General features: G+C 39.3%; 2 protein-coding genes across 2 annotated transcripts; one reads left to right on the top strand and one right to left on the bottom strand.

Moving 5' to 3' along the window:
- Positions 1–3,024: 3,024 nt before the first annotated feature.
- Positions 3,025–10,363, bottom strand: LOC138900202 (uncharacterized). The gene is made up of 3 exons (XM_070186916.1): positions 10,067–10,363; positions 4,215–4,868; positions 3,025–3,132 (listed from the first exon to the last, which is right to left on the bottom strand). The coding sequence occupies exons 1-3, from the start codon at positions 10,361–10,363 to the stop codon at positions 3,025–3,027; spliced, it is 1,059 nt and encodes a 352-aa protein (XP_070043017.1).
- Positions 10,364–24,688: 14,325 nt separating this feature from the next.
- On the top strand, positions 24,689–25,153 carry LOC138900203 (E3 ubiquitin-protein ligase MPSR1-like). The gene has a single exon (XM_070186917.1). It carries the CDS (start codon positions 24,689–24,691, stop codon positions 25,151–25,153), a length of 465 nt encoding a protein of 154 aa, XP_070043018.1.
- Positions 25,154–25,528: the final 375 nt, after the last annotated feature.

Here is a 25,528-nt window from a genome sequence, read left to right on the forward strand (position 1 = left end):
AAGATGGGAGCGGGAAATATTCAAGCACGGTAAAAACTTAGGTGCTCACAGCATGCCCCTCTTTGCTTGGAAACATTAAAAGTTTTCAGGCAAAGATAAAGTGAGCCATGTGACTAAGTTTTGACCATATCGTTACTCAAAAGAGGAAGAAAATAAAAGAAAAAGGTGCAATCGAGTCCTTGTTTTGGACTGCCTACATATCCCGGGTTATAAGGGAATCAGGTCGCGTCTAGTTCAAGGATAGTGATGGAATGATGAGTTGGAGTGTCGAGTGAGGTTCCGTCGAGGCTCCGGTCTATGGTCTTGCTATTACATCAAAATTGAAAGAAACTAAACAAGTCTATCAACTATGAGTTACAAGATTCCTATCTATAAGTCTTTTGAAGCTTGATCTTGAATCTTGACTGGTTGTTCATGCAAACTCTGATCTGAACCTTGATGCTTGCTAGTTGTAAATGCTAGTTCATTCTTCTACGACTTCTTCTGAGCAAAACGGGAAATGTGAAGCTCGTAACTTCAGTCGTGTCTTGAATAGTCCGTATCCTTTCCATCTGCTTCTGCATTTGGATTCACTTTCTTTTCCTTTTCTTTTCTTTATTTTGGATTGAGACTTTTCTTTTGTTCATCTCGAACACTGTGCCTCGAGGTAAAACCTGCTCAGACATCACAACAAACAAACGAACAAAATTTTTCTGCCCCAGTTTTCACTAGGAAAATTTCGTGAGTTATTGTAACAAAATTCTAAACTACTTGTTTATTGAAAGCAAATAAAAGGGAATGGTGTATCCTGAAAAGGTCATGATCCCAAAATAATGTCTCAACTAAGTATTGGTGTACCTTATGTTGGGAAAATGTGGCAAGGTAATGGGATACCCTATATTGGCAATGATATCAGGGAGTGGTGTACCATGCATTTAAGCTCAAATCAACGAGGGAATGAAGTATCCTATGTTAGATAACACAGCTAGGGATTGGTGTAGCCTATACTGGTAAGGAGATCGGGGATTGGTGTACCCTATATTGAAAAGGAAATGTAACTAGGGGTTGGTGCCCTGTATTACTGAAAAGGAAATATAACCAGGGGTTGGTGCCCTGTAGTACTGAGAAGGAAATTTAACCCGGGGTTGGCGCCCTGTATTACTGAAAAGTAAATGTAACCAGGGGTTGGAGCCCTGTATTACTAAAAAGAAAATGTATCCAGGGGTTGGTGCCCTGTATTACTATAAAAAAAAAATATAACCAGGGGTTGGCGCCCTGTATTACTGAAAAGAAAATGTAACCAGGGGTTGGTGCCCTGTATTACTGGGAAAAAGAATGTTGAATCCCCTTGGTGAAAACGTTCTACCTGGGTTAAACTATGAAAAACAAAACTGGACAAAGAGTACTTCCACCTGGAAATATGAGCTGGATCCCCCTAGGCGAAACGATTCTACCTGAGTTAAGCTACGTAAAACATTCTAAGCGAATAGTACTTTTACCCAGAACTATGAGTTGGATCCCCCTAGGCGAAAAAGTTCTACCTGGGTTAAGCGACGAAAAGCAAGCCTGGGCAAAGAGTACTTCTACCTGGAAATATAAGCTGGATCCCCTTAGGCAAAAAGGTTCTACCTAGGTTAAGCTACGAAAAGCAACCTGAGCGAATAGTACTTCTACTCGAAACTATGAGCTGGATCCCCCTAGGCAAAAAGGTTCTACCTGGGTTAAGCTATGAAAAGCAAGCTTAGGCGAAGAGTACTTCTACCCGGAAATATGAGTTGGATCCCCCTGAGCGAAAATGTTCTACCTGGGTTAAGCTACAAAAAACAGCCTAAGCGAAGAGTACTTCTACCCGGAACCATGGGCTGGATCCCCTAGGCGAAAAAGTTCTACCTGGGTTAAGCGACGAAAAGCAAGCCTAGGCAAAGAGTACTTCTACCCGGAAATATAAGCTGGATCCCTTTAGGCGAAAAGGTTCTACCTAGGTTAAGCTACATAAAACATCCTAAGCGAAGAGTACTTCTACTCGAAACTGTGAGCTGGATCCCCCTAGGCGAAAAGGTTCTACCTGGGTTAAACTACGTAAAACATCCTGAGCGAAGAGTACTTCTACCCGGACCTATGAGCTGGATCCCCCTAGGCGAAAAAGTTCTACCTGGGTTAAGCTACGTAAAACATCCTGAGCGAAGAGTACTTCTACCCGGACCTATGAGTTGGATCCCCCTAGGTGAAAAAGTTCTACCTGGGTTAAGCTACGTAAAATAACTTGAGCGAAGAGTACTTCTACCCGAAACCATGAGCTGGATCCCCCTAGGCGAAAAGGTTCTACCTGGGTTAAGCTAAGAAAAAATAACCTGGGCGAAGAGTACTTCTACCCGGAACTAGAGTTGTATCCCCCTAGGCGAAAAGTTTCTACCCGGGTTAAACTACGTAAAACAACATGAGCGAAGAGTAATTCTACCCGGAACTATAAGCTGGATCCCCCTAGGTGAAAATGTTCTACCTGGTTTAAGCTACGAAAATGGGAGGTATGGACAGTAATGATGCATGCTGCAAATAAAGGAAAGTTGAGATTTCGCGAAAACTTACCTTTGGTGACATTCGCCCTTTGAAAATCGCCATTCTGCACTGCTTTGATCCTGCTTCAAACAAAGAAAAATTTGTGAGTTTTTAAAGTGGTGGTCGGTTTGTGGCCTTGATGCCCTTAGTAGTTTGAATTCACCCCTCCGCTGTCGAAGAACTGATTTTGTCAGTGTGATACCGAGGTTCCTGAATACTCTGTATCGCTTTCTAGAGACATTGTCTTTCTGACGTTGCCCCTGGCTGTTTCATACCCGGATGTCCATGGTACCGCTAATTCTTGTCCCTAAGGCAAGGCAATTTTCCTTTAAAATCAAACTTAGTTGTCTTTCACCTAGAACCAATGTTTGTCTGTAGTGCTTATCAACTTTTCCCATGAAGCAAGTCTTGCTTAAGCGACCTTTTCAGTTTCTTTGAGACACTTTGTTCGCCTTATCAAAAGAGATCACATATGGATTCCTGCCTTTGTCAATGCCGTTTATGCTCCAAATTATGCTTGGTATTATGGGAAAACTGTAGCCATTTTTGCAGACAGTTTTGCTTTGCTTTTGATGCAAGATTAGACCGAAAGAGAATCTAAGAAAAATTATGGAAAAGAATAGAAGAGCAATTGGAAATGAAAATGGAATTGTGTCTAAATAAAAGGTGTCCCTTTCGGGGAGAGAAATAAGGAGACTTATCTGGAGATATGTGCCGACTTCAATGAATCATGACATGCATTTTGGACTGGACGCCTGATCTGTCTGAGCTGTCTAATTCTCAAAATTACGTCGCAAATGTTCAATCTTGAAACTGTCTTAGTTGTGCTCATGCCGGAGCATGGAAGACCCTCATCCGGCTAGTAGCGCCCTTTGCGGGTTTTCGCTAACTGACCTCTCTCATTTCTCTAATCATTGTCGCCTTACAGTGCCCATACGGGTTTTAACCGATAAGACTCTCTCATTTCTTTTCTTTTTCCTTTTTTTTTCATTTTTTTCACTAAGATACGACACGCGGAAGGTTGGCTGATGCCCCTGGCATGGGGACTTCAAGTATTCTCAAAGATCGATCAGAAGTTCTTAACAGGAAAAGGCGAAAGGAACCTTAAACTGAATTACAACCTTTAGAACTGTTTCTACAGGAAAAACTGTAAGATAAAAATAAACTTCTGTCCCAGTTTTGGAATATTAGGAATATGGATTTTTGTTGCAATGGGACCGAACCCAGGGTAAGGCTGCCTACGTATCCTTTCGGAATCAGGTCGGATGTAGTTCAATGTCTCAGAAAATTTGTTCAATGACTCAGAATTTTTTTTTTTTTTTTTTTGCAAGTACACATGTTCCAAAAAGTGGAAAACAAGGAAGAATAAAAATACAGCTTAAAAGGGGTAACAAAAGGGTGACACTTGCTTGGAATAACGAGCAATGGTAGCCTTCATCATCTCGATCTAAGAAAATCATGCGCGAAAGTTCCATAGTGGGTATATATCAGACATAATATCTTTTGAGTGCATCTGCATTAATAGTCATGTCTGGTACCCGTCCTTCTTCATCTACCAAGTGCAAGGCCCCTTTTGGTAACACTTTCTTGATGATGTAAGGTCCTTTCCAGTTTGGGGCGAACTTTCCTTTAGCTTCTACTTGGTGTGGAAGAACGCGTTTCAGAACGAGTTGGCCTACCTCGAAGTACTTTGGATGCACTTTCTTGTTGTAAGCGCGTGCCATTCTTTGCTGGTATAACTGGCCAAAGCACACTGCTGCTAGTCGTTTCTCATCAATCAACATTAGTTGTTCTAATCGGGTCTTTACCCATTCTGCATCTTCAATCTCCGACTCCACAATGATCCGAAGAGAGGGAATTTCGACTTCAGCCGGTATTACAGCTTCTGTCCCATATACCAACAGATAAGGAGTTGCACCAACAGATGTGCGAGCAGTCGTGCGGTATCCCAGAAGAGCAAAAGGCAACTTTTCATGCCATTGTCTCGAGCCTTGGATCATTTTCCTAAGAATCTTCTTGATGTTCTTGTTCGCCGCTTCAACGGCTCCATTGGCTTTTGGCCGGTAAGGGGTAGAATGGCGATGCATAATTTTAAATTGCTCGCATACCTCCTTCATCAAATGACTATTGAGATTGGTTGCATTGTCAGTGATAATGGTATTTGGGATACCAAAGCGGCAGATGATGTTAGAATGAACAAAGTCTACCACTGCTTTCTTGGTGACTGCTTTGAAAGTGATGGCTTCCACCCACTTGGTGAAGTAATCAATTGCAACCAAAATAAATCTATGCCCATTTGAAGCCTTTGGCTCAATTGGCCCAATAACATCCATTCCCCAAGCAACGAAAGGCCAAGGAGAGGACATGCGATGCAACTCTGAAGGTGGCGAGTGAATCAGGTCACCATGAATCTGGCATTGGTGACACTTACGAACAAAACTGAAGCAATCTCGCTCCATTGTAAGCCAATAATACCCTGCCCGCAGAATCTTCTTCGCCAAAACATATCCATTCATGTGAGGTCTGCATACCCCCGAATGCACTTCACTCATGATCCGCTCAGCTTCTGTTGCATCTACGCATCTCAACAAGTTCAAATCTGGGGTCCTTTTGTACAAAATTTCCCCATTCAGGAAGAAACCGCTGGCGAGCCTCCTTATAGTTCTTTTTTGATCTCCCTTGGCGTGCTCTGGGTATTCTCTCATTTTCAGGAATTGTTTTATGTCATGATACCATGGTTCACTATCTGGTTCTGTCTCAATTGTATTGCAGTAACCGTGTTGATTCCGAACTTAGATTTCTAGTGGATCAATATGGGTGTTTCCCGGATAAGGGAGCATCGAGGCTAAAGTAGCCAAAGCATCGGCTAGCTCGTTGTGAAACCTGGGAATGTACCTGAACTCGATGGATTTGAATCTTTTGCTCAAATCTTGTACACATTGTCTGTATGGAATAAGCTTGATGTCTCGAGTCTCCCATTCACCTTGGGCTTGCCGGATAAGCAAGTCAGAATCTCCCATAACCAATAGTTCATGTACATCCAGATCGAGGGCCATTTTCAAACCCATGATACATTCTTCGTATTCTGCCATATTATTGGTACAGAAGAACCGAAGTCGGACTGTTGCAGGGTAATACTGTCCAATAGGTGAGATGAGTATTGCCCCGATCCCAACTCCTTTGATATTGACAGCTCCATCAAAATACATTTTCCATAGAGGATTGTCGTCTGAAACTACTTCCTCTATTGAGTTGACCTCTTCGTCTGGGAAGTATGTGGTCAGTGGCTTGTACTCATCATCAACTGGATTCTCTGCCAAATGATCGGCCAAAGCCTGTGCTTTCATCGCAGTGTGAGTGACATAGACGATGTCGAACTCTGTGAGCAGGATTTGCCATTTTGCGAGCCTGCCGGTGGGCATTGGCTTTTAGAAAATATACTTTAGAGGATCCATTCTAGATATGAGGTAAGTAGTATAGGCCAAAAGATAATGTCTCAACTTCTGAGCGACCCAAGTCAAAGCACAACATGTCCTTTCTAAAAGGGTGTACTTAACCTCATAATTTGTGAACTTCTTGCTCAAATAATATATTGCCTGTTCCTTTTTGCCTATCGCATCATGTTTCCCCAGAATGCATCCAAAAGAATTATCCATCACCGATAGTTATAAAAACAAAGTCCTACCAGGTTCAGGTGGGACCAGTACAGGGGGTTTTGATAGATAATCTTTGATCCTGTCAAAAGCATTTTGGCAATGTCTGTCCACTTGATTGCAGCATCCTTTTTTAGCAACTTAAAGATGGGCTCGCACGTGGTTGTGAGCTGAGCAATGAACCTACTGATGTAGTTCAACCTTCCGAGCAAACTCATGACCTCCTTTTTGTTCTTCGGGGGTGGCAGATCTCGAATGGACTTTATCTTAGATGGATCCAATTTGATGCCTCTCCGACTGACTATAAAACCGAGGAGTTTCCCAGATGGAACCCCAAACGCACATTTGGCTGGATTGAGCTTAAGGTCATACCTTCGAAGCCGTTTGAAGAACTTTTTCAAATCATTCACGTGGTCAGCCTGTGTCTTTGATTTTATGATGACATCATCGACATATACTTCAATCTCTTTGTGCATCATGTCGTGAAAAATGGTGGTCATGGCCCTCATGTAAGTTGCCCCTGCATTCTTTAAACCGAATGGCATGACCCTGTAACAATAAGTACCCCACGGAGTGGTGAAAGCGGTCTTTTCTGCATCACCCTCATCTATTAGAATCTGGTGGTACCCAGCATAGCAATCCACGAACGATTGTATCTCATGCTTTGCGCAATTATCTACAAGAATATGGATGTTCGGCAAAGGAAAATTATCCTTCGGACTTGCTTTGTTCAGGTCTCTGTAGTCAACACAGACTCTAGTTTTTCCATCTTTCTTTGGCACGGGCACAACATTTGCCACCCAGGTGGTGTATCGTACAGCTCTGACAACATTGGCGCTCAATTGCTTCATTATTTCCTCTTTGATTTTATCACTCATGTCCGTTTTAAATTTATGTTGCTTCTGTTGGACTAGTGGAAAATCAGGATACGTAGGAAGCTTATGAACAACTAAATCAGCGCTTAAACCCGGCATATCATCATAAGACCAAGCAAACACATCTCTATACTCAAATAAAAGTTGAATCAAGGAATCTCTGGTTTTTTGTTCAGTGTGAATGCTTATCTTTGTTTCTCTAACTTCTTCATGACCTCCGATATTAATTGGCTCAGTTTCATTGAGGTTGGGCCTAGGCTTGTTTTCGAATTGTTCCAACTCTCTTTTTATTTCATCAAAAACCTTATCTTCATCATATTCGACCTCTTGATGCATTATTTCAAAATTAGACAGCTTTCTGAGATCTGGGCGTGAATTCCACGTGCATGTCATGTTATTAAAGCCGGTATTAACAAAACTGAAATGGAAATAAAATGGCAGGAATTAGGAAAAGGAAAAGATAAAATATGAAACTGAACTGAATTTCATTGAATTTGAAAGGATAGAAGGGTTAACGTCAAAATAAAACAATCATACTAAGATATTTGGATTACAACCCTGAAAGTAACCCAAAGTACAAAAGAAAGAAACTGCAAAAGTCAACTACCAAGACTCCTTCCTTGTGGGGAGAGGAGTTGCTTCCCAGTTATTGAGCATGGTTTCTGGGCCAATTAGTTGCATATCGGCACGACTAGTGCCTTCACCAGCCTGGATCATATTCACTTCAGAAAACATCTAGCTGAGGCCATGGCAAATTTCATCAATGTTTGCATGCGCCGAGGCATTTTGGCCATGTTTGAATCGTGGCTTGACAAAAGTGCAGAAAATGTAAGGGATAGGTTGCTGCAAGACCCACCTATAATTTTTGTGGTGCTTGGCTTTGTCTTCATCTACTTGTGTTGGCCTGAAGCCTAAACCAAAAGTACCTCTGTTACTGAACGGAGAAATGGGTTCTGAAATTCCTCGCAATGATGCCCCCAAACCTTTTCCTGGCTCATAACCTTGTCTCATCATAAGTGCAGCCACCATTACAGATATGGCGGAGAGACGCGGATGTAGAATGGGTTTTCCTTCCTCAACATGGTCCACAACAACCACTTCGAAAGCCTGATAGACAATAGACTCACATCCTTCCTTGGCCTCAATATATGGGATTAACGGGTCTTTATAAATGGATGACTCGTCTTCTCCGTAAACAATAATTCCTTGCATGTCGTGCTCGAATTTGAGCATCTAATGCAAGGTGGATGGCACATCTCGGGCCGTATGGATCCATGGCCTTCCAAGAAGAAAGTTATAAAAAGTTTCCATGTCCACTACTTGGAAGACAATTTCAAAATCAACAGGCCCAATCGTCATGGTGAGGTTGATCTCCCCAATGGTATCTCTCGCTGAGCCATCAAAAGCACGGATGCGAACATTGCTGGGTCGGATCCCGTCTGTATTGATCTTCATACTTTGCAAGGTAGAGAGGGGGCATACATCTACACTCGAGCCTCCATCAACCATGACTCGCTTCACATAATTCCCCTCACATTTGACAATCAAGTGCAAAGACCTATTGTGACCTGATCCCTCCTCAGGAAGTTCATCATCAGTAAAGGAAATTTTGTTCACCTCAAAAAATCTATTGGCCATCTTCTCTAACTGATTCACGGTGGTATTCTCTGAGACATGTGCCTCGTTCAGGATTTTAATTAGTACACGGGCATGCTCTCCTGAGTGTATAAGCAGAGATAACAGAGAGATTTGGGCAGGAGTCTTTCTCAGCTGGTCAATGATTGAGTAATCCTGAACTTTCATCTTTTTCAAAAACTCCTCCGCCTCTTCTTCAGTGACCGGTTTCTTTATTGGCATTTGGCCTTCTCTGATTTGCTTAGCCTTCCTCAAATCTTCTGGAGAGTAACACCTCCCTGATCGAGTCAAACCTCCAGTTTCCCCCACTTTTTCTATGATTTCCTTACCTTTGTAGGTTACTACAGTTTTGTTGTAGTTCCAAGGGATGGTTTTCGTATTTGTTATACGGGGTTGTGTGGCAGGCTTGATTATGATCGGCTCTATTATACCCGTCGTACCGCCCTGATTCTCCTTTGTGATGGGGTGACCTCCAAGGACGTATAACTTTGGGCTTGGAGCATTGTAGCGAAACTCCAACCTCGAGATTTTTGGAACAAATAAAGTTGCCCTCTCTGAGCTTTGGGCACCTTTCACAACCAACGGTGCATCTAGGCTTGGACTTACTTCCAATTTGGTTCCCTCTTGAATTGTTACCACCGTTATTTCTGCTCGACCAACCGGCTTGTATACATGATCTCGTCCAATCATTCCCACAAAATGAACATCATTGTGTACTGGCAACGGGTTATTGGTCACATTAGGAGGGTCCTCGCCATTCGTGACTACAATCAATTTTTCAACAATGAGTCTTTCTATGGCTCTTTTCAGGGTCCAACAGTCATCAGTGCTATGCCCCGGAGCACCTGAATGGTATTCACATCTAGCATTTGCTTGAAATCCATGCGAATCAGGATGCATATGGTGGGGAGCGATGGGTCCAATCACGCCCATCTGCTTCAACTTCTGGAACAGACTAGAGTATGATTCAGCCAATGGAGTAAATTTTTCCACCGGCCTCTGCTCTCGACCATAATCCTGCCTAGGGCGAGCATTGTAGGGTGCCCGAAAATTTTGCTACTGAGGTCGAGGGAATCTTGAAGCTGGTGCCCGTACCTGTTGATTGGGAGGACTAGCATATGATTGAGCATTAAACACCGTATATTGTGGCGGTCCCACGGAGTACTGAGGAATTGGCGGGGGATAGTAATGTTGAGGGTAGCTGGATTGCCCCTGCTGAGCTTGCACATAAGGGTGCGATGCCCCTCTTCGAACTTCCCTGGATCCCGAAGTCATCATGGACCCTTCATCTCTCTTCTTTTTATTTGCCAAACTTCCCGACCCATTTTGGATAGCTTGGGTGGTGGCTTTGAGAGCAGCTTGACTTACAATTCTGCCAGTCTTGAGGCCATTTTCGACCATTTCTCCTATTTTGATCGCTTCCTCAAAAAGCCTACCCATTGTGGACATCATGTTCTGAAAGTAATCAGGCTCTTGGGCCTCCAGAAAAACAGTGATCAACTCGTGGTTATCCATGGGTGGCTTAACTCTAGCTGCTTGCTCCCTCCACTTGATCGCATACTCCCTAAAGCTTTCAGTCGGCTTTTTTTTCATATTGGACAGAGAATTACGATCCGGCGTAATATCTATGTTGTATTGAAATTGTTTGACGAAGGCTTGGGCCATGTCGTCCCAGACATGCCAGTGAGAGATATCTTGGTCAATGAACCATTCGGAGGCTACCCCCACCAGACTTTCTCCAAAATAAGCCATCAGCAATTCTTCTTTTCCACCTGCACCCCTCAGCTGATTGCAGTACCTTTTCAAATGGGCGATAGGGTCGCCGTGTCCATCATATTTCTCGAATTTTGGGGTCTTGAACCCTGGTGGCAAATGGATGTGAGGGAACATGCATAAATCACTGAACGAAACACTTTTGTGACCCCCTAGTCCCTGTATGTTCTTTATGTTCTGTTCAAGACTTTTCATTTTCTTGGCCATCTCATCTGGCTCAACCGTCTTGGCAAGCTTGTCATTTTCCACTGGTGACTCGTACTGAGGAGTCTGATTATATGGAGCCGAGACCCCGAAAGCCATATTTGGAGAGTAGTATTGGCCATCATAAGCATGAGACGGTGGCTTATTGATTGGCCTCGTCACAGGAGGTGGAGGCGGGATTGTGTATGCCGGTGCGCCAGACACGACTAGAGGAGTGTTCCTGACCGGTGCGGCTGGAGGTCGCACATTAAAGGTACCAGGAGCAACGTGGAGGCTGTAGTTTGGCACATACCCTGGTGGTAGGATGTGGTCGCTCGTTGCATGGAGCGGTGGTTGAGTAGCCAGGGGTACAGTGGAAGTTCCCTCTGAGGGACCACGGGGTGGAGGCTGACCAGACACCCAAGCTTGATATACATCAGACAATTGCTGTCTCAATTTTCTTATTTCTTCCGACTCTTGTTTAACTGATTGACCCTGGGGGTCATCACTGATCAGCTCGATCTCATCATCGTTGGCCATTACTACTGCTCCCTTAGATCTAGTAAAGTAATGGTGTATTGCCAGTTTCACCACAAACCAACCACCTTAAGCTTACTTGTAAGAGACAACAAACGTGTTAGGGTTAAGCATTTTATAGATATGAAATCACACATAATGTGCCATACTCCTATCATTATCACTATTTCTAACATGTTTTTGGAGGCTTCATGTTTCATTCCAGCTTATGAGGTTGCTTATTATTGACGCTCTTATTTTCTTCTCATTTTGTTTTACTCACGCCTCATTTTGATCCCTCATCGTAGAATTATTGAAAAATATTTTGATCGAACCTTTTGTGGGTTGCCTACGTATCATGTCGCCGCATGAATCAGATCATTACTAGTTCAGGGGGACATAATAACAAAAAAAAAATTTCAAAATGACTCTAAAGACATAAATATGACTGAAAATGTGACAAATATAAAATTAAAAATACGACAAATGCAAAATGAAACTAAAAACTAATTGACTGCACTAAAACTTTAATCTTCAATGGCATTCTTTCTTAAACTGATATCATCAATGGTCTGCATCCCTTGGCCTCCACTCTCCCCCCAACATCTCGTACAAATTCTGAAACACTCCCGGCAATTGTGGAATGAGGGCAAGTGCCTGTTGACCAACTTTCTCATTGTTTAGATGACAATGATCGTCATGAATATATGCTGCTTTCTCCGCCAATTGAAGTACTTGATCTCTAGCTAGCCCCATATTCACATGACAATTCTGCAACCATATCTGGGTAGTGTTGAGGGAGTTACCCATCTCAGTCTCGCGTCCCTCGTATTCTTCAATACGGCAGTTTAGCACAGCTCTCTCAATCATCCACTGACGCCGCTCTACCTCAAAATCTGCATGTTGATGACCTCCCTTATGCCTTTTTATTTCTTCCAATTGTGAAAGAAACTGACCCTTTGAGCGTATCCAATGGGCCCTTTCTCTATCAAACTGCTCTCTCTGCTGATCAAACTCCAATTGTTGCTGGTGCGCATCCTCTTCAATGATACTCAAGTCTTCTTGCAGCTTGTGCATTTCAACATTGTTATTTGCCTCAACTCTTCTAACTAAACCAATAGTGCTTGCCAATTCTTCTTCTAAGCGGGCCGCCTCATTTTTAGCATGCTTTAGATCTTTATCCATGCCCCGTAAGGCCGATTGATAATCTTTCTCAATATTTAAACGAATCTGAGCGACTCCGACTTGCAGTTGGGCTTGTTGTTTAGATATGGTCATCCGGGAATGCTGTAATTCCTCTTTTAACTTTTCTATAGCTCTTTGATCATTTCTCCTCCTGTTGGATCCTTCAGGCATATCTCCAAGCAACGAAGGGTCATGAAACCAGGTAATATATTCAGGGATCACCTTTCCATGATCTCGGTCTTCTACCATATCATTCAACTCCGATACTTTACTTGCATACCGAATTTTCATAATTTCTTCTTCGTCATGAGGTTGATCTTTACCAAAATCATAACAGAACTTGCTCATATCTCGTGTTGGTGGCACCTCCTGTAGTCGTGCAAATTGGCGCATTACCCGAAGTGGAGCATAAAACTGAACACCATCCAATCCTATGATTACCAAATAAGAGTGGTATGTAGACTCACAAATGACCTCTTTGGAGGAGAACCAATCGTAGTTCCAAGTGATCCGTTTGGCAGACAGAGTAAGAAGTAGTTCTTTCCAGGCACCAATCCCCTCTAGTAAGTCACATTCGTCAATTCTTTTCTGGTGATCATAAGTATGATTGGGCCATAGCTCACTAAAATTAGTGATCGTAGGATGACGATAGAAATGCTCCAAAAACCATATCTGTAACAAAATGTTGCAACCATCAAAGTTTCGCGCGCCCATTTTACATCTAGTTAAAGCACGGAAAATGCAAGAAAGAATCATAGGGACCAAAGTATAATCACCCCCTCCTGAGGTCAGATCCTCAACTACACCTGCCAAGCGGATGTCAATGCGTCCTTCCCTTTTCGGGAAAACTACACGCCCCAAAAAAGTGACCATAAATGCGAACCTTCTATGTACCTTCCATGTTTCCTTATCTTCCTTTGATTTCAATTTTCCCACATTCCTTTCGAAATTGCATTCTAGGCCATACAACTGAAACAAAAAGCCCAACTTAACCCATTTGCCTCCTAGACCTTCATATTGTCCGTAATTTATGTTCAAAAGGTTCAGAAACCTACCTTCGTTTACATTTTTTGGTACTATGGGCCTTTGGCGGCGAAGATTGTGGCCCCACCCCTGGAAATGGGCGATTTCCTCCAAGGTCGGAGTCATTTCACAGTCGGTAAAACGGAACACATTATTTTCAGGATCCCAGTGCGGAATCAAAGCTTCAATTACATCCCTCCTGGGCTTTATCGTAATCATGTGAACCAAATGTCCCAAGTATTTATTTATCTGATTTCGCTCATATTCCTTAAAGTCTCTCCACCAATCCCACAACAACTGTGGTATCTGATAGACAATGAGAAAATCTGGTATCCCTTCTGATCTGGGCCTCTTTTCAGACTTACCTCTTTCCCCACTCATGGTATACCTATCTAACCAGACACGAGGTTAGGCTTTGATCAAACATATTATTGACACACAAAAATTCCGATTTCTCGGGTTTTGACTCCATAAAAGAATATAAAAAAATAAATAAAAACTCAACTGTGGGACTATAAAAATTATTTTTGGATTTAGTATTTTTTTTTTTTTGGATTTTCTAAGGAAAGAATTATAAACAGGGAATTAAGGAAAAGGAAAATATTTTTGATTATTTTTTTTTTAAAAAAAATTAGGGCCGGAACCGATGAGGTTTGCCTACGTATCTCACATCCGGTGAGAATCAGACCCGCGTAGTTTGGTTAAAACCGACTATGTTCTTTCTTCTTCTTTTTTTGATTTTTTTTTTTGAAAATTAATCTTTAAAAACCGTATGCACTAGACCACATCATTTTTTCTCTGTTTGTTCAACTGATTTATGCTAAAGTCGGTCGACATGTCAGCCTCCCAAATAATACAACAAGTAGCACATAACATGACATAATGATCTCAACAAGGTACTTGTCTTAAAACAGAACTCGACCCTGCGTCGAGCGGTGCTAAGTCAAATACACATGATACAAATAAAGCGTAGCCTACTAGGGATATTCATTGCTTGTGGCTTATTCTTCTAAGTTTGTAAATCCTAAATGAGATGGTATCTAGACCTAGCTTACCCGGGTGGACAACTCGAGCCGAAGAGCGTCAAGCGTCACCAGTAGTAGAACAGCACTGTCTAGCTAACGGCTCTCCCACCTAAACATGTGTTACTAAATCCTTCACCAGAAGCTGGTAGGCTAACTGGCTTTATCTCAAGACAGAAATTTTGTGATGCTGGTAGGCAAACACAACATAACTAATTATCAGAAGACTCAGAGGGATGCGAGAGAAGATACAATTTATATGTACAGTTCAACAATATCAAAACGGTAAAAACTCAACAAGTAACACATTAGGCCCAAATAAATCATAATATATACAAAAATTAATAAAGTCAAATAAAGTCAATGTACAAGCTCGAATTCTTGATGTCCCCAGCAGAGTCGCCAGAGCTGTCACACCCCTTTTCTACCCCCAAATGATATATGTGTTATTGATTGTGGATGGTGGGTTTAAGAGTTTCTTCAATTAAAGTGACAAACTTGAATAGGGATTATTTTATTTATAGAGTCGCCACTTGGAATTGATCTTTTGGGTGTTCCAAGTCACCTTTTATTTGAATCCCTAGTCAAAGGAAGATTTGACTCTTTTATTATTGGTCTACAAAAATAAAGTCCGGGTAAGGAATTCTGTTGACCGGGGAGAAGGTGTAGGGCATTCCCCGAGTCCCGTGGTTCTAACACGGTCGCTTTATTGACTACAACTTAGCTAAAATTAATTTTGGATAAACTGTGATTTATATATATTTTGAATGTTTTTTTTTTAATATCTGCTTTTATTTCTTGATTATTGGAATATTAAAGAAAAACTTAGATAATATTATGTTGTCATAACCACACTACGCAAGCGAATGCATGATCGAAATGAAATTTACTAATTTTGTCATAACAACACTACGCAAGCGAATCCGCAGTCATGACAAAGGGATGGACCAGCCATCTTTGTTGAAATTGGGCTGCAAAAATTCGGATTTTTATTTGCCCCGTATGACTATTTTTTTTTATATTAAAAAAAAAAAAAAAAAAAAAAAAAGAGGACCAGCTAACATGCTTAACATCAAATGGGCCTAGCAGAAAATATTTACAAAGAATAGGCAAGCTGAACTATTGTTTTCATGGGCTTGGCGAATTTGATTTCACTTGGCCCAAATAATCTGAAGTTCGAATTTACTAAGACAGCCCAACAAAATTAGTTATGTACAAATTTGTGTAGCCTATTTACTCAAATCCAACTTCTCTTTTATTACTTTCAAAAGTCTTACCTCTATTAAGTATTACCACATTATCTAATGCTCACTTAAACGAGAACTTAAAAAAAATTAACTAAAACTTACACATCTTTAATAGCCAATTTCAGTTAAGTGAGGCGAAACTAACACATTCATCATGCCAAACTCTCCAAACTTCAAATTACTTTATTTCACTAAATATTTATTTTTCTCTTTTTAGCTTCAAACATCCAATGAATTTAAAAGAAATAACAATAACTCTATGTAGTAGTACATTAATAATAAGAATGAAATAGTAAGTCTTTATCAAGACTTTTCATGCTCAGCATATTTATAACCCAAAAAAGATAAAGCAATGCCCCCTGAAACTTTAAAATGACAATACTTGTTTAATATTAAAACTTAACGAGACAAAACAGTCATATTCTCATGTCTTTTAAATTAGAAAAACAAGTCCACAGTGAAGTGATCTTCAATACAACATGATTCTCATTCATTTTTATCACAAGTTACATTGCAAAGCTTAAGAGAAATACCTAGTTTGCAGAATTTCAGTATGCAGCAATAGAGAAAATGAAGCTCAGCAACAAATGGCGGTAGAAAACAGTAATAAACAACAGCAAATCAGCGATTTTCGATCCGAGAAACAACCCGGAAAAGACCCTAAACTTAGCAACTTTTAAAGAAGAAGGATTCAGCCATCAACTTCAACACTCTTATGCTTTTGAAAAGTCTTGCACACAGAGAATTCACTCACAAAAGCTCACCACTTTCAGCTTACTACTAAGTGTTCAGATGTTATTTTTACTCTTAAATTTGTGTTCTTTTTTGTGTGTAAAGATGATCTCCCTCAAGTGTGTTAGAATGTGTGTGCCTATATGAGTGAGTTGAGAGAGGCGAGTGTGAGGAGTGTAGGCGGATCGGAGGGAGTGAAGAAGGAGAGGGTGGCGGCTAGGGTTTTTTTTTCTTTTTTTTCTTGCGCCCTCCTCTTGCTGGAATTAATAGAGGGAAGAAGATCCTCTTTTTTTTTCTTGGTCCTGTCCTCCTTTTTTCACGTGAAGAAAGAAAATGGAAATATATAAGGGGTTGTGTGTGGGACAAGCATGGGGGACAAAACATGGGGGGACAAAGCATGGGGGACAAGCATGGGGGACAAAACATGGAGACAAGTATGGGGGACAAGCATGGGGGACAAGCATGGGGGACAAAGAAAAGTGGAGTGGGGACACGCCTGGGAAGATGGGAGCGGGAAATATTCAAGTACGGTAAAAAATTAGGTGCTCACACACATTTGAATTTAAAATCTAATACATTTAAATAAATTACCAATGCGTCGTTGTGCGGTAGCAACAATCCGTCTGCGTCTTCGTCCATGAAAGTGATGTCATCCTCAGCGACTTTCCGGAATCTCTTGCTGTGGGTTACTGATTCCTTCATCTTTTTTATGCTAAGAAGGTAACCTCGTTAATCTCGTTCCCCCAAAAAATCATGTTGATCGTCTGGCGCGGGGGGACTTCTCCTGTTTTCGAGGGCTCCATGTTATCACGGTTGCGACCGTAATTGTTCTTTGCCTGGTCACTTAAGAATTCCCTGAGATAGCCATTTTTAGTAGTGTCGCCACCTCTTCATGCAGATGTCGGCAATCCCCAGTCCGGTGGCCATTCATGCCATGGTATTCGCACCATAAATTAGAGTCCCTCTGGCTGGGATCGGACCTCATCGGCATCGGAAACCGTGCTTCTTTAATGCTCCTCATAACCGATACAAACTCTACTACACTAACGTTGAAGTTGTATTCGGATAGCCTGGGATAGGAAGGATCCAAAGAACCTGACGTTTCCTTGTTGTGTAGTGATCTGTTGTTTCGGCCGCGATCAGTTCTTCTATCAACAACATGCTCTTCTTCAGCATCATCAGGAGTCGCCTCCCGAACATATCGCGGGTACCGCCTGTCGTGAACCGGCGTGGCATCGTTCCCTTTATTACGGGTATAACTGATTGAATTCTCGTGCTGAGGCTGGTCTCCTTGGGCCTCAAGATTGTGTATATTGTTAACACTATTATCTGTCATTTTTTGTGATTTTTGCTAAGAACAAATAATCAAAATACGTTAGTAAAAGAGGCAAGTATCAACTTAATTACACGACTGTCTAGTCCCCACGGTGGGCGCCAAACTGGTTGCCCGTAAAACTGTATAATTGAATTTATACGTGATTTCTAGACAAGTGAATTAATTTGATCCTTAAAATAATAGGAGAATTGAATAAATATGCAATGCTTAGCCTTGAGATGAAGATGAAATAGCAGAAATAGTAATTCCGGGAGCAAGGCTTCCGGGCACAACAGTAATGAAATCAAAAAGCAAGAAGATAAGATTGTATAAAGTTTTGAATAGATTATAGTGTAAGCTTGCCAGAAAATTCGTGTCTTTTACTATGATAACGGAGCTCACTATTTATAGTTACACCTAGGGAACAAGGTCCTAGGATCATGCCCTTCTTTAATGTCAATTATAAGGGCCATTGAAGAATGTGTAACGGTGGACATGAATCACAAATTCTTTATAACGGGCAGTGTACTAAATGCTGTAGAACATTCTCCATTAAATGCTATCGGGTGGTAGGAGTTTTGTCATCGGTTTTAGCTATTCTCTGTCTTCGACTCCACGTGTCGCTCACTCATGTAATCACTTAACATAGCATATTTTACCCTGTACAGTAATGGTCTTATTAGAACAATTACTCAGGCTTATGGGTTTCATTTCATGAAACGAACTGGGATTATCCACTTCTGGAATTCGTAGTCCATCTGCGGCATCACGAACCGTCGACACACAACTGATATTGAGTGCACAATGTCATACACGAGTGGATACAAAGGAATATGAGATATATGTTTCACGCTAAATCAATGCCGCACGATAAGGAATCAAGGAAATGAATATTTTCCTAACAGTTCCATAGCCTCCCGAAGATAAGTACAGACGTCTCCGTACCGATCCGCAAGACTCTACTAAACCTGCTTGTGACTTATAACACCTATGAACCTAGTGTTCTGATACCAACTTGTCACGACCCCAAATTCCCTCCGTATGATATCGTGATGGCACCTAGTCTCTAAGACTAGGTAAGCCTATCAATGCGGAATAATAATAAATATCTGAAATAAATAAACTACAATTCAAACAATTTCAACTCCCAAAACCCGGTAGAAATAAGTCACAAGCTTCTAAGAATTTATTCTCAATGTCTCTATATGTCAAGGTCTAAATAAAATATAAGGAAGCAACATAAAATGATAGAAGGGGACTCCGGAGTCTGCGGACGCTGGCAGATATACCTCGAAGTCTCCGTGCGCAGGTAACTCACTGACGTCTAGGCTGGTAAAATGTACCTGGATCTGCACAAAAAGATGTGCAGAAGCGTAGTATGAGTACACCACAGCGGTACCCAGTAAGTGCCAAGCCTAACCTCGGTAGAGTAGTGACGAGGTCAGGTGAGGCCCTACTGGAATATAATAATGGCATGGTAAAATATTTATCAATGTAGTAAAATAAAATGATATTGAAAATGAATCAAATAGTATGTCACATTTAATGACATCAAATAATTACAAATAATATCTCGTGGAATCAAAACAGAATTTCCTTCAACTTTATGAAAATCACAACAATTAATCGAAAGCAACTATGGCCATAAATCAATATCAACAAGGGCACTCCCGAGGTACCGCCTCGTAGTCCCAAATCATAAACAAATTCACAATATCTCATTTCCTTATATCACCGCGGGAGCCTTCACAATTTTTTTAAAGAAAATATTTTTTTTCCGAAATAGCATCCCGCGTTTTAGCCACCCTTATCACACCGCATGACTTCTAGTAGTCACCCCTACTAGCCACGCGTATCAAGCCACCCTTATCTCACCGCATGCGTTTCAACACCCAGACCTTATACCACCGCATGCGTATCAATATCACAATATATCACAATTTGCACCTCAAGTGCTCAAATAATTTAACTTGCCAAAATAATTCAACAACAATATTTTTCCACAATAAAGAGCTCACGGCTCATGCCAAAATAAATCATCAATAATAGTTTGCCACAATAAATAGCTCACGGCTCATGTCAAAATAATTTATCAATAATATGTTTCCACAATAAAGAGCTCACGGCTCATGTCAAAATAATTCAACAATAATATTTTTTCACAATAAGGAGCTCACGGCTCATGTCAAAATAATTCAACAATAATATTCTTCCACAATAAAGAGCTCACGGCTCCCTCACAATGAGTATAAAAATATTCAGGAGTAAATAATTTAGGAAAATAATATTTCAAAATCTTTACTACGTTGCTTCAATATCAAGTTTAAAAATGTCAAATACTTCATATTAATAATATTTAATTTAAAGAAAATCAACCTTCAAATAATGCACAGAATAAAAGAAACCAAGTTTCAACTAAACAGGTAAAACAATTAGTAAGAAAAGATCAAACAAATTTGAAGTATATATCTCACATCAATGATGAAGAATATAACAAGATAAAATAATTTAATAAATGCGCAACAGTGATCTACACAATTTAAAAATATAATCTTTCGCAATTTAACCCGTGTACACACTCGTCACCTCGTGCACACGACTTTCAACATATTTTAATAATCACATCAATACCAATCCTAGGGGAAATTTCTCCCACACAAGGTTAGACAAGTCACTTACCTCGACTTGCTCCAATTTAACCAAGTATTATGCTTTTTCCTCGAATTTCTGACTCCGATCGACTCGTATCTAGTCATAATTAATTCGATACAGTCAACAAAAATTATAGTAATCAATTTCATAAGAAAATATTATATTTTCATTAAAATTCGAAATTAGCTTAAAATTTGCCCATGGGGCCCACATCTCGAAATTCGGTGAAACTTATAAAATCCGATAACCCATTCAATTACGAGTCCACCCATACCAATTTTACCAAAATCCAATAACAACTCGACCTCCAAATCTTAAATTTTCGTTTTTGGAAGATTTTGCAAAAATCTTGATTTTTCTTCCATAAAATCACGGATTCATGATGTAAATGAGTATGGAATCATGAAATATAATCAATATAGGATAAGGAACACTTACCCCAATGTTTTCCCGTGAAAATCACCCAAAAATTGCCCAAGAACCGTGTTCCAAAAATCCAAAACAAAATGAATGAAATAACCATTTTTGGTCCTTAAGTTTCTGCCAATCCGTCACTAAAAGTCCATTTTCCGTCACTAAAAGTCCATTTTTCGTCACTAAAAGTCTACCAGAAACTGCTCTACCAGCCTTCCTTCAATACGTCATAACTTTATTTACAAATGTCCAAATGATACATGGTTTAACTTTCTGGAAACTAGAATCCAACGACTATAACTTTCATGTTTTGCAACTTTTCTGATTCCTTATGAATTACGAGATATAAGCTCCCAAAGTCGGCTCCATGCATCAGAATTTCTGGCGAAATTTCTGGCGAAACTGCTCTACTAGCCTTCATTCAATCTGCCATAACTTTCTGTACAAATGTCCAAATAATAAATGGTTTAACTTTCTGGAAACTATGACCAAACGACTACAACTTTCATGTTTTGAAAATATTCTGATTTCTTATGAATAGCGAGATATTAGCTTCCAAAATTGGCTCCACGCACGAAATATCTGCAACAGAAATTTCCAGCACTCTTTGTCCGAAATCCATTCCGTTTACTTTCCGAAATCCACCCGAGACCCTCGGGACCTTAAACAATTATTTCAACATATCCCAAAATACCATACGAACTTAGTCGAGGCTTCAAACTACATCAAACAACATCAAAACGACAAATCGCACCTCAAATCAAAATCAATGAACTTTGAACTTTCAAAGTCTATATCTTGTGCCGAAACATATCAAATCAATTCGGAATAACTTCAATTTTTGCACACAAGTCATAAATGACATAACTGAGCTATAAAAATTTTCAGAATCGGATTTTGACCCCGATATCAAAAAGTCAACCCCTCGGTCAAACTTCCCAAAAATTTAACTTTCGGCATTTCAAGCCTAATTCCACTACGGACTTCCAAATAAAATTTTAATCACGCTTCTAAGTCCAAAATCACCATACGGAGCTGTTGGAATCATCAAAATTCTATTCCGGAGTCATTTGCACATAATTCGATATCCGGTCACTATTTAAACTTAAACTTTAAATTTTTCATCAAAATTCCATATCTCTGGCTAAGGACCTCGGAATTTAATTTCGGGCATACGCCTAAATCCCAAATCATGATACATACCTAGCAAAATTGTCAAAATATTGATCCGAGTCTGTTTGCTCAAATTGTTGACCAAAGTCAACTTAGTTGAGTTTTAAAGCTCTAATTCACATTTTAATTCATTTTTCACCTGAAAACTTTCCGAAATATTTTTACGGACTGCACGCTCAAGTCGAGTAATGATAAATAGTGTTTAGATCACATAATTAATTATTAAATTTAAAGATGATATTTTGGGTCATCACACCTCCTAAAACTAAACAACTAATTATTCTAGAAAACAGTAGTAGTAACAGATGCAAAATCCAACACTCCTTCTTGCTTCTGTTGTTGTAGTCTAAAGAAGGTCATCCTCAATTCCTTATTCTGCTATTAGTACTTGTGGATGAGCATCTTTGAACTTGCACACTTTTGTAACATGACCTTTTTGTTTGCAATTTCCACATAATGCATCACGTCTCCACCAACAAAACTTTTCTAAGTGTGTTTTCTTTTTGCAATATTTGCAATAAGGATAATCGACTTTTTCTTTTTTGGTGTTTCGCATAAAAAAAACCCTCAGTAACTTTGTCTTGTCTGAAGGCTCTTCTTTGCTCTTGTTCTTGAAGAGCACTTATTAATTCTACAACAGAGATGGTAGAGAGATCTTTAGACTCTTCCAGAGAGAAAATTTTGGATTCAAATCTCTCGGGAATTGTCACAAGAATTTTTTCAACTATCCTGTCATCTTTGAAATCCTCGCCAAGTAACCTGATTTTATTGACAATTAAAGAAATTCGGTCAGAATACTTAGCAATGGTCTCATCATCTTGCATTCTAAGAGATTCAAAATCTCTTTTCAAATTTAAAATCTGATTTTGTCTGCCTCGTTCACTTCCTTGATACTCCTGTTTGAGTGTTTCCCAAGCTTCTTTTGATGTCTCACATGCAATGATTTTAGAGAAGATTGAATCTGCAACTGAATTTTGAATTATAGTTTTGGCTTTGACTTTTTCGGTTTTCTCATCTGAATGAGCTTTGATTTAGGCAAGGGTAGGATTTGCAGGAAGTGGTTGTATAAGTTTGTCTTCCATTACAACTTCTCATAGATCATAAGTTTCAAGATAAGATTTCATCTTCACTGACCAAATCTGATAGTTTTCACCAGTGAAAATTTGTGGGGTATTCAATGAGAGACTGTTGCTTGCCATTGTTAAAAATTTGGTTAAAAATCGGTATGGGTAAAAATACGTATGGTTTAAAAGTGGTTGAAATTGGTTGTTTTTCAGCGAATTCAGAGATCCGTCAAGATCAATGGAGGCTCTGATACCACTGTTATGGATTTTAGAAAAAATATGCAAGCAGCAAGAAGGTTGAAAATAGGATTGAAAAACTGTCTCTGAAATTTTATTAATAATAGGGCTTTAAATAGCCAAATAAATAAAATAGTAGACTCCTCCTACAACTAAATTACTAAACTCTTACTATAATTAAAATTTCGAATCTTCTAGCAGACTCCTCCTAAAACTAAACAATTAATTATTCTAGAAAACAGTAGCAGTAACAGATGCAAAATCCAACTTATCCACTGATCATTTGAATTCTTAATTCTCTGTATGGTGAGTCTCCTCCTTCTATCGTTAATAAAAGTATGAAAATACTTTGTGTTTGAACCCCCATCCTCTAACCAGTTAATATTCGTCTTTGTCTAAAAAGAGCTTGCTCACATTTCAGCCATTTGGTGATGATATAATAGAATAGAAGTTCTTTTATACTATTACTTTAAAGAGGTTAAACTCAATAATAATAATAGCCGATAAGATCAAAAGATTATTATTCCAAAATCAATCTAATTTATAGCATGTTTAGCTAAACTTCTAAAATCAACTTATTTTAAAAAGTAACTTTTTCAAAAAAAGTATTTTTGGTGAGAAACAGTTTGTATTTGGCTAATTAATTTAAAAATCACTTTTGAGCAGCAATTAGTGTTTGGCCAAGCTTTTAAAAAATATTATTTCTTAAGTTGTTTTTCTTAAAAGTACTTTTCGAAAAAGTATTTTGGGAGAAGCCACTTTTTCCGCTTCTCAAATACATTAAAGTACGTTTTTTCCTTCTAAAAGCTTGGTCAAATACCTTAACTTTAGGGAAAAAAAGTTTAGCCAAAAATAACTTGATCAAACATGCTATTAATGTATTAAAGCAAATTATATATTTACTTTATTTTTCAAGTTGTCATATCGTATTTGCTATAAACAGTTACCTCTTATTGCAGGTAACCCGTACACAAAATTACTTAAACTCAAATTAAATTCCAATATAAACAGTAATAAGCCGTCTCCCAAACGGAAAAGAAATTCGACTAATTAACCCTTTTTTTCCTTTCTTTTATTATTATATTGTGGGTCTAATTTGTTAGGAAAGAAAAAACCTTTCCCTATCAAATTCGGGGTATAACTAAGTTCACTAGGTCTAGGATTTGCTTCGCAAACTAATATAAGTACATAAGACGGGGTTGTAAGTTTCCCAATTTAACTCTCTGAACATGGAGTGTGTTTTTGAATACCATCGTTGCTCCTCGAATATAACTACCAAAATTCATGAACCAACACAAGAATTAAATTTCCCTATAACCATTCAGTTTCACCTTCTTACTCAAGAACAATATTGGCATATATCATCCCATGACCCTGCACAATATCAACTCCTAGATAATTATAATCAAACTCATACCAAATCACTTTATCTCACAATTTACCCTTCTGTATACATGTCTCATGACATGCTTTACCATGTTATACAACAATATCTCGAGCACCTTTTTGAGAATAATTATCAACAAATTTTGATCCATGATATGATAGAGAAAGTAGGTAAAATTATTGATGACGGATCTAACAATGGTCTTCATCAGTTGGAAATGTTCGTTTATGTAACATTAAACATTGACCATGTTGGTTATGTGAGGATATTATTAGAGGAATCGTCGCGCGATAATGGGATGGTACCTGCTAGTAAGTCATCTATGAAGTTGTTAAAGAAAATGGAGGCTGAAAAATGTATGAATGATGACTGTGTGATCTGTTTTCAACAACTCGGGAAAGAGAGGCAGTTATTGTGCATGCCTTGCTCACATGTGTTTCACGCAGATTGTATTACCAATTGGTTGGAGAATTATGGGCATAGTTGCCCTATTTGTCGTTATGAGATGCCAACTATTGAATTAGACTCCTAGCTAGGAAAAGAAACATTAGTAGTTTAGTACCAATTAATGTTTGGACTTTATTTTAAACAAGTAGTTGTATGATATTACAACCTGCGTCTCAAATTATCTATCATGATTTCTAAAAATAGTTGTCTCAAATTATTTGTTATTTTAAAAGTTCAAGATTAAATTAAATTATTTTGTTTCTATTCTACCCTTAACATTAATTGTTCTTGAAGACTACAAATACCTCAATCATGAATAAATACTAAACGAAGAAAAATTATACCTCAAGACATAAATAAAGGTAAAACAGTTAGAAACCTCTCATATTTAATATTTTTTTAATGGGCATATAAAAGACAAACATGACAAGATAATTTGAGACGGAGGAAGTGTATATGA

This window comes from Nicotiana tomentosiformis, chromosome 10, assembly GCF_000390325.3.
Source record: "Nicotiana tomentosiformis chromosome 10, ASM39032v3, whole genome shotgun sequence".
NCBI classification, from domain to species: Eukaryota; Viridiplantae; Streptophyta; class Magnoliopsida; order Solanales; family Solanaceae; genus Nicotiana; species Nicotiana tomentosiformis.

Coding starts and splice junctions, on each gene's coding strand:
- LOC138900202 (XM_070186916.1), bottom strand. CDS start 10,363: ATGGCCCAAGCCTTCGTCAAACAATTTCAATACAACATAGATATTACG. Junction 4,869..10,066: donor GCCTCAAGACTGGCAGAATT/GTAAGTCAAGCT, acceptor GTTGCTTGGGGA/ATGGATGTTATTGGGCCAAT. Junction 3,133..4,214: donor TGCATCCAAAGTACTTCGAG/GTAGGCCAACTC, acceptor AATTTTTCTTAG/ATTCTCTTTCGGTCTAATCT.
- LOC138900203 (XM_070186917.1), top strand. CDS start 24,689: ATGTCTCATGACATGCTTTACCATGTTATACAACAATATCTCGAGCAC.